This window comes from Excalfactoria chinensis, chromosome 12 (assembly GCF_039878825.1).
Source record: "Excalfactoria chinensis isolate bCotChi1 chromosome 12, bCotChi1.hap2, whole genome shotgun sequence".
In the NCBI taxonomy this organism is placed as follows: domain Eukaryota; kingdom Metazoa; phylum Chordata; class Aves; order Galliformes; family Phasianidae; genus Excalfactoria; species Excalfactoria chinensis.
Genome location: NC_092836.1, coordinates 9,375,977 through 9,386,236, shown reverse-complemented (window position 1 = coordinate 9,386,236; position 10,260 = coordinate 9,375,977). Strand labels below are relative to the sequence as shown.

Genomic DNA, 10,260 nt, shown 5'->3' with positions numbered 1-10,260 from the left:
CGCGAGTGCCCAAGCAATTTAAAACCCCCAAAGCCACCTCGCTGTCCCCACGCCCCCCTGGGTTATGCCTATGGGGTGCCGTGCAGCGCCCGTCGCAGGGCGGCTGTCATGTGCCGGGCGGGCGGGCAGAGGGTGCTGCAGGGACAAGGGACAGCAGGACCGGCCGGGGCGGGCTGAGAGGCTGCCCCCGCCCCGCACACACACACGCACGGACAGAGGGACACGCACAGCCCGGCTCCTGGAGGAAGAGGAGATGCGGCTGTAGAACAACGCGTGCGTCTGAGCGCAGCGAGGAGCAGCCCAACACCGGCGAGGAGGTGCGGAACCGACCCAATTCTCCTCCTCCACCCTAAAAAAAACCACACACACACACAAAAAAAAAAAAACAACCCGACAACAACAAAAAACACATATAAAGAAAAAAGAAGATCACATGTTATAATAATCCCCTTCTCAGCCAGACAGAACTGCCCCGCTAGGACCTAGAGATGCGCTTTAGAGGCTGAAAGGGAGGCAGAGGGGAAAACTTGAACGACTCCCCGGCCCTGGGAGGGAGGGAGGAAGGGAAGGACCCCGAGCCCCCAGGACTGCCCTCCGGCCCCTTCGCTCCCCTCTCGTCCTGGCGCCGGGCACCCCGCAGGAGCCCCGCAGCAGGCACGGCCGGGGGGGGGGTGGGGTCCCGCGGCCCCGGAGAGCCGCCCTCGGAGTCCGGTTTTCCCTTCAGCCCTTCCGCACGCTTCGCCGTGTGAAGCAAATCCCTGGCAGACGGGGGAGTAGCGGCTTCCGTGACAGCGGAGGGAGGAGGGAAATAAACCAAAATAAAGCAAAGCAAAATAAAAAGAGAGAAGAGCCAAGGAAGCACTTGCTTCTCATCATCGCACAGCGAGGGAAAAAAAAAATCAACAACAACAGAAAACAACCAACAACTCACTTCTTCTTATGACCCGCTGCTGCAGGGAGCAAAGGGGAAGAAGGCACCGGGGCACAGCCGCTAACAAAGCAGGGGTCGGACCCTATCGGAACCCCGGCTGGCAGCGGGAGGGGTGAGGAGTGAGGGACGCTCCGGCAAAGCCAAAACGAAGCTCTACCAAAACCAGGAGCAGAAATGAAAGTTTCGAAATAGCATCCAAAGAGCCGCAAAAAGCCGGAGCGAACGGAGCTCTCTCTCCGCGCCGCATCAGCTCCCCATGGTGCATCCCCGGAGCTGCAGCGGGGATGTGAGCGGCCCCGGCCCGCTGTGTGGAGCGGGTGAAGGCACCGAAACTCCCCGTTATTTATTTATTTATTGGAAGCGATGTACGGGTGACACCCAGAAGGCATCTGAGCCCTGAGGGGGAAAAAAAAAGCCTCCAGATCCAAAGGAAAACAAGGAGAATGAGACAGCAGCCTTGACCCCTATGCTGAGGGGAAGGTGAGCAGAAGGGAAGAAAGGCAACACAGAAAAGCCATGCAGGCACCAAACCTGTAGATTACTGCAGCTATTTTTGCTTCACCGAGGACAGATATTTTACTGACAGCCATGCAGCATAAAGGCATCATGCTGATTGTGTTCTTGGAATGTTTTATTTCTGGCCATGGAGAAGCAGGTAAGTGAAATATATGAATATTGTCATTCATGAAACAATTTGTTGTAAGCTGGGCAAGTAGAAAGGGGATAGAAATCATATCTGTGAAGCATGTTATTTCTTTTTTATGTCCAAATCATTATTTAGATGGAATTTTGCAAGGAACCTGGGCTAGTCAATGTATACAAATGCTTCTTACTCCCTGCAATACGCTGCTTTATAGCTCAGTCTCCTCCCAAAGACTTACAATAGGAAGTACTGTTTCACATATTCTCGAAATAATTTTTAAGAAGTTATTATTTTTGTGATGGAAGAAAAAATGAAAGAGAAAGAAAGGGCTGGATGGATTGAGATGTGCTGGGTATTTGTTTTGAGGAAAAAACACTGCTTTCCTAGGCAGGACAAGATTAAAATGACAAGATCACTGGACAGCACCACTGAAGGAATCTGGATTGTTATCTGCTAACTTCATTTTGCATCATTAAAAGTCAGAGACACTGAATTACCATTAATCCAAGACAGCCCATTCATTCAGCCTATTCCCTGCTTTGATAGTTAACATGCAGTGGGTAGGGATTAAAGGAGCATTAGAGGAAAAGAATGAACTAGGACAGAAAGAGAAGTAAGTTGTGTGTGTATATGTGGGTGTACAGATGAGCACATATGGGAACGGCATAGCAGTACTGGCATTTACATAGGGCTCTACAAATAACTAGATTATGATGGAGACTTATTCCTTATGGGAAAGGAAGCAAAGCATTGGATTTTCTTCTTCTTCCTATGGTATCCTTAAGGCTAAAAGGAAAGAAGCATGCAGGTCAGATGAAAAAAATATAGGCAAGCATTGGTAAAACAATGAGTGACATCCCATTGGGATCACGGTTTGGGAACTCTGTTTCTGTAATGCAAAGAATCTTGATGGTTTAAATTCCACCTGCACACTCATAGTACTGAGACAGGTACAGCACTCCTCATGGTGATTTTAAAGTGACTGAAGTGTTGAGGTGTCGTGCAGGATCCTGAAAGCCAAAGGCACATCAGGTGACTTCAGCTCAGGCTATGGCTTAGTTAGAACCTTTCCAATGACACTGACATCAGGTTTCCATCACTGCAAGAGTTATTTCTGTAAAAACTGAAAACAGCTCATAAATTTATAATCCTGCCAGATCCTCCTGTGACTCACTTGGGAAAAAGTTCAGCTATCACAACATTGCAGGGAATGACTGGAGGGAGGATGTGGTACCTCTGTGCTCTTAGTGACTTATCCTGGACATTCATTAGTTTCCCAGGCTGGGACTTTCCCTATAAGATACATATGCTGACACGCAGCACAGAAGGATTACAGAGATGTCTTGTAAACTTGCTGATGCTGTTGAAGAAAGCAGCTTGTTTGTAAACCAAGCTGAACTTGCTCTGCATCCAACTCACAAAGTGAAAATGAATCTCTGAGGAAATGCAGCTCACAGCTGGCTGCTTGGAAAGTGAGTTTAAGGGGAGTGGATGCATTCTGCATGGAGCTAAACACTCTCAGAATAATGGTGTTAGGACATGGGGATTAATGGCAAAATGATTGGATACCAAAGGTGATGATACTAAGGATTCACAGTCATAAATAAATATGCATTGCATGGTCAAAAGGTTGCATGAACCACCAGCTCATGAAAGCACATGAGCTACCTGTTGGTTTTCAGTTCTTTTCTTGATTCTGTTTGTTTTAATTCTTTTATTTTATTAAAGGAATCGAGGTAAAAATCCTGAATTAACCTTCAGTCTTAACAGGTTCTACCAGAGGCATGGTCAGCATTGCTGAGATTAAGGTTATCTCAGACAGTATTTAGCCTATCTGCATGAAACAAATGCAGCCTTTTCCTGAGCAGACAGGTGTACAGAGAAGAACACGTTAGACATATTTCATTGCTTTATGCAGTCAGTTCCTTTTTCAGCACTATAGTTGGTCCGTCCTGGTCAGAAGTGAAACAAATTGCCAGGCAGTTTTGTGAGGAGTGCATGGAATACAGTATTTGTGGGCAGAGCCATATCTGCCTTCTGCCAATTAAGAATTACTCAGTGAGCCCTCTTGGGATAAGTTGCTCATTTTGCCTGGCTGCTGTTTCTCTTCTGCAGCAGTCCCCATCCCTGTCCAAATGCCACAATTTCATGTTGTTTCCACAGAATTGATGAGTGATAGAAAGGCTGCACAATCCTCATAGCCAAGCAATGTTCTGACAGTTGATTTCTTTAAATGCAAAGCTTTTAATCGACTGCAGATTTTGTTGTCCAACATCTCTCCTCTCAAACTCCCTTCTACTAATTTGCACAACGCCCCTCTCCCATTTTTCTAATGACACAGCAGTATGAACAGGATCTGTTTATGGATGTGGCTACATTAACAGGCAGTGCAGATAAACCTTTCTTGTGACTGTTGTTCAGAAACACAACCACATTCTTCCCCCTTTTCCAGGCTCAGTTGAAAAAATACAAGACTGATAGTTCATTTATGGGAAATACAAAAAGCAGCCATTTCCTTTTTGCTTTCTCACATTGCTGTCTGCAAAGCTTCCCTGATGCAACTTCTTATAGTTACAACTCCAGCATACCATTTCCTCGGTGAAAGCATCCATAGAGTGATGCATCAGCAAAGATGGACTTCCTTTTAATTATACGGCATAGTAATCTATAACCCAATAATGTTTGTAACATGAGTCCACTCTTGGTCAAAACTAAGCAATCTGGACTCTTGTCCAGACTGTTCCAGAGCTAATGCTTGTTCAAAACATAGCTTTAAAATTGGTCCCACTAAAATTCTCTGGAGGCAGAGATGATACATTTCCACTGCACTGAATGAAATCATTCACTATCCAATTTACTTTAAACACAGGAATTGCTGTGTTTTCCTCATTCCCAGTAATTTTTACCAGAGCTTAAACATGAACAAGTCAGACTAGGTTAGGTCAGTGTCTAAGTGCCACTTACAAAGACCTTGAAGCACTGCAGTTGCAGGTCATTATATTTTTGCTGACCTGCTAGATGGATTTACCTTTATTTTAGGAACTCTGCATGACTCAGCGGCATTTACTTTCCAGAGCAGAAGGATTTGGAGAGTTGACTGTTCTGCAAAAAGAAGAAAGCTCTAAATATACTTTGTGGGAAACCTAAGGTTTTCTTGTGTAACAAAATACTCAGAGAATTTGCAAGGTGCCTTACAAATAACAATCTCTGAACCTCTAATAGCCTCACATCGAACATGAAGTTTACAAACAGAAAGGAAATACACTGAAATGGCCATCAAGCAGTTAGGATGGTGTGAGGGCTTGGTGGAGAATCTCCAGTATTGCTTAGAATGAACTGTTCAGCTGAAGATGAGGAGCAAAGAACAGAGCTGATATCATCATTCAACTGTCATTCTATACAGTTAAGTTGCAAGGAGAACACTATATCATTACAGATGCAATTTTCTCCAGTTTGGTAATAATGTTTTGGGACTGACCTGTAAATCTGGTGTCACAAAACACCAACACCCAAACAGCATCTCAGCCCTTTCATAATTTAGAAATAAGTAAATGCATTCATTGGAAATACCAAAACTTTTCTTGCCAGTATTGGCAAGTTTGGCAAATAGAATGCATTCGCCTATCTCCATGTCAAGGTGTTTAAACAAGAGAGACTTTATTTTCAGCTCTGCCAAGCATTAGCAGCTTCACCTGATCTCAGTAGGAGTGTGAGAGATTCAGCACCTCTCAAAATTAGGTCAGTAACACATAACTATAGAGATGAATGCTTTCTTCATGTGTTTGCGTGTGTAAATGGTGTTTGTAATTTTTCTGGCGAGGAATCATCTCTTTTTTAATGTATCTATAACGTAGAGTACAATTTAGCTTTCCTTTCTAATTACAGTGAAAATAAATGCATTGCATAGAGTCAGTCCTCAGATAAGCAGCCATACTAGAATGAGAGTAAGAAAATAAAAGATAGTCTATTAAGTTATATGTTTAACTAATGCAACTGCATTATCAGCAGATATCAAGGACTCTCAAGTGCTTGTGGGTAAAGGCTATTCCCTAAACACCTCCATTTCCGAGTCAGGCACCTAAAACAAGGACTAGATTTATGGAGAAGCTCCCCCCAAACTTCATGTGATAAGATGAAGTTGCTCTCCTGAGAAGTCCTCTTGGATGTTCATCCCCACACGAGGACTCCAAACCTTTGCACAGTCACCTGTTTTACAACTTGAGAACTGTTTGAGAAGTTCTGTTTAGTGTTGTTTCTTTTGTCTGCCTCTCAGATCCCGTGAGGCTACGAGCCTTCCGCTGCAGTGGCCGTTCCTGCAACCCTCCAGTGGGAAACCTCGCCACTGGGAGGACACCCATCACTCTCACCACGTGCGGGCAGAACAGCACAGAGCTTTACTGCTCCTACCCAGACCAAAGCTTCCTCCATCCAGCCTCCCACGGCTGCGGGCAGCCTCGCTGCACCAAGTGCAATGCCAACCAGCCTGATAACTCCCACCTCCCTGCTGACATGACCGATGATTTCTTCGCAAACCCAATGTCCTGGTGGCAGTCTGCCCAAGGGGTGCACAGGGAAGAAATTAGGCTGGACTTCGAAACGGAGTTCTACCTAACACACGTCATTGCTGTGTTCAAGTCACCTCGCCCAGCTGCGATGGTGTTGGAAAGGTCCCAGGACTATGGGAAGACATGGAGGCCCTACAAATATTTCTCTGTCAACTGTACTGCAACTTTTGGGCTCCAGGATGACCTCACTGAGGAAGGCTCCATGTGCACTTCCAGATATTCAGATGCAATACCCTGTACCAGAGGAGAGGTAAGTAAGTAATAACTGGGGTTGGGACAAAACTTAATGTCAAACAGCTCAAGACTGGTGAAAGTGCTCAGAGAGATGCTGCACATGTAAGCTGAGAAAGATGGGAAGATGGGCCCTACTCAGAAGCTTTATGTTAAGAAAATAAAGGGAAAGAAAAAGAAACAATAGCAATGAAAATGAATGGAAACACTTAAATTTTTTTTTATGAGTGTTGCAGAGGATAGGATTAATGATGCCTATTTTTACAATACAGCTGAGAATAACTGAAGTAAAATTCTACTTAAAGAATCAGATAAAGCCCGATTTTCTGTTTATACCCTTTAGGGTGACATGAACTGCACCCTGTAAGCTCCTAATTGTTTTTTGTTTAGTTGTTTTTTTTTAAATTCTTTTTTTCCATACAAAAGGCCCCAGATTGTTCACATACATATTTCTCCATACATTTAATACAACCAGACCTGCTGGGGGGTATCAGCTCACGTTGTACCTAGCCATAAAGCCCAGAAACAAGAGAGACAGGAAGTGGGATTGAGTAGCCAAGCTTCACTATTCAACTGAAGGAAAGGATCCTCTTTTGGTATGAATACTCTAATTAAATAAGCAGAGGGCTTTCCTCTAAACTAAGAATGCAACTGTTCTGAAAAATTCCCAAGAAAAACATTACTGATATTATCAGCGTAATGCTATAACGCACAGCAGCAATAGCAGGGTAGTAAAGTCCTAGGCTCCAGCAAGTGATAAGCAACCCAAATGCAGCAGTCATAGACACAAAAACAAAGGGGGGAAAAAAATCTGCTTACCCTTGGAAGAACCTCAAGTAGGCAAGGACCTCCAGCAAGATTCCACCCCTTCCAGACATTTAGGGGCACTGAATTGCATTCACCAGAACTCCCCTTGGTTGGCCCTGCCTTCTCACCAGGTGCTCAATCTCTGGTTCAGGCCCTGAATAAGTATTTCTGCCACAATCAGATATTTAGTTTAATTACAGCCCTTTTAATTCATTAATCTCAAAGCAATTTAGATGGGAAGAAAGATAAGTATGATTGGTATCTTTTTTTAGAGAGAAGATAGAAAAGAACAGCTAGAGATTATGAGACTTTCCTATAACCTTGTCAGAGATAGGAGTTCTTTCACTTCCTTCTGTCTTCCTTAGAGAAGTCAGTCCTTTTGGTTTCCCTGTCTGGAACTGATCACACAGGTTTGGCATTAATAGTACACTGCAAGTTAAGCTCAGGTGTGAGGCAAACAATTCCAATAGTCTTCACAAGAGAAATTAGTGCACAATACCCGAGACAGAAGAAACAGCAGTAAGGAGACACTGAGTTAATATTTGTGCAGCAAAGCTGGAAAACATCTCTCAGTATTAGAAATCTGGAGCAAATCATATAACTACTGTCTTGTTCCTGGAGTAGTAATTCTGCTAGTCAGTCATTAGAATACATTTAAGTCAAATACATCCAAATGTCTCCTGTTGAGAGATTACAGTTTGCCACGTCAATACAGAATCTAGGCAGCTATAATGATTTTCCACTCTTTTGTGCCTTCCAATTGAAAATCTGGAAGCACTTTTCAGGATCTATTTAATGATCTTCAGCACACATTAAGGGTCCTGTTGTCATTTCACAGATGGGGAAAGACTAGCACAGAAAGGTAAAGTGGTTCGTGGTGGAATAAAGAGTAGAATCCAGGGTTTGAGACAAATGACTTGGCCTTAAACAAAAAAACAACTCTTTATACAGTATCCCCGTGTTGCTCTGCACTATATTGGTTTTCGTGCTTGCTTAACCTTGGGTAATATCATTAAGACCATGTGTTGCAGCTAAAACAAATCTGAGAGTTGGTTGGCAGAAAATCAAATAATAAAACATTCATCCAACACAAGCCTTTGTGATTACAGGTGTTAAAATGATTCTTTCAACTCAGGCAGCAACCACTCTGAAATGAATACGTGCACACTTAATCAATCCGCGCTGCAGTGGTAGATGTTAGAAAACAACAGTAACAGTAAGAATGCTCACAAATGTACAGGTCATATCCCTGCAGGGTTCCCAAATGCTTTAATGAATTGTTACAGGAATTGAATACCTGCAGAGGTCACTTCCTCCATGGGATGGAGAGTTGAAGTTTCAAAGCAGCATGCAGACATCCATACAGCAACTTTACAGAGGGCAAGACAAATACTGGTTCACAGCAAACTAACCCAAATGGATTCTAAGGCTCTGCATAGACTTTACAGAGACCTCTTAACCAATCCATGAAATACTGCTATGAAAACAGTGTAAGAGCACTAGACTCTTCAGGTCAGCAGTATGACGCAGCAAATTCTTTTGTGAATGAAAATATAAGAAGCCAGAGTCCAGATATTTGAAATTATACCTGATCGGATCTGCCTGATTGACACTGATACTCTTACTACAAGTCTTAAGGAGCTTTGTCCGTGAATCTTAGAACCCCAGTTTTACACCTTATTGTAAAGATATCACTGATACAAAAGGAATCGAAAAAGGAAATAGCTTACTAACACTTCAGTTCAAAACCTATAGGAGACACACCATGGAAAAGACTTTTGGTCAGTTGGCTTCCAAAACTGAGAATGTAGGTAGAAGAAGAGAAGGTGGTAAAGTTGCAGTAACTTACATGCATCTATAAATTGAGATGCATACCCCTGAATCATCACTGCAGGATATTTCAGGACCACTGAGAGAAGCTGGGAGCATAACAGAAAACTTGGCAGAAGAGAAACTTTGAGAAGGTTAGAATGGAAGCAAAATACATTGAGGTGGGTGATGTTTCAATGTCACAAAAATCCACAATGCATTATTAAATTAAGCTGCATTGCCCTCTCTTGTAAATTATCCTTTTAACTTTCACCTTTTGTCAGGGTCACACATCTCCACCTCACATGAGGCTCAGATGAGACAGGTGGTGTCATGCTTTGGAGAATGAATGCTGTAGAAGTGCAAGGAAATGACTTTTTAATGTCCCTTTTGCAGTCTTCATTTACTCTAACATTCATTATATTCCTTGCTCCTGCACTTTTGCAGCTAGAATCTCAGATCTTGGGTCTCCCCGTTTTAATTCTTCTGGCAAAATAAAACCTTAAATCTGTGGATACTTTCAGATCTTGGATTCAGAGCAATTTATTCTCTACCAGTTGCCTACAAAACGTTCTTTATTTGGTCCATCTCTTCCAATAAGAGTCTCCATTAGCTGAATTCACAGGACACCAATCTGGGTACTTGTTTCTTAGCCACAATGAAGCTCACACTATTAGCTTAGTAACTATAGTTATGGTGGTCTTACGAACTTCTAGAGATCCAGTTTTCAAACTCAGTATTTGGCCAATTACTCCTTCCATGTTCCCTGTTGCCATTAGATATTACAAAGGACCCGCTACTTCTCTAAGTTCTTCATCACTGCCCATTAGTTACATTTGCACACACCCTCAACAGTGTTGTGTATTTCAGAGATCATTTTTTATACTGGTAAGGTAATCACCAAAATTCATATAATGCTGAAACCTAAAAGTGAAAAGTGGACCTGACTCTCATTCATTTAAACTTTACCAGTTCAGCTGAGCGGCCCTGCCATTCATTACCTAGGAGAAGTACTACACATGTTGCTTCCTTAATCATTTGTAATACTATATACAGTATGTTTTGAATTGCAGCAAGTAAAGAAACAAACTACAAAGCACGTTCCAATCTCTGCAAGCATTTTGTTTCATTGGTCTTGATCTGCAAACCACTTGAGCATGATACATTGGTGTCTTGCCACTCTTCACAAGTTCTTGTTTTTACTGAGCATGCCAAAACCTGTGTCTCCATAGGCTTTTGCCAGTTCTAATACAATTTTTCATCTCTGTCTCCAA

General features: G+C 42.9%; 1 protein-coding gene across 2 annotated transcripts in view; it reads left to right on the top strand.

Annotated features, from left to right (window-relative positions):
- The first annotated feature begins 392 nt into the window (after positions 1-392).
- Positions 393-10,260, top strand: part of LOC140257576 (netrin-4-like) — a 45,499-nt gene continuing 35,631 nt past the window's right edge. For both annotated transcript variants that reach the window (XR_011905061.1, XM_072346949.1), the window contains exons 1-2: positions 393-1,586; positions 5,848-6,389. Coding sequence is in view for 1 of the 2 variants with exons in the window: in XM_072346949.1 (XP_072203050.1) it covers positions 1,520-1,586; positions 5,848-6,389 (609 nt within the window). In the remaining variant the exon portion in view is untranslated. The remainder of the gene's footprint in view (positions 1,587-5,847; positions 6,390-10,260) is intronic.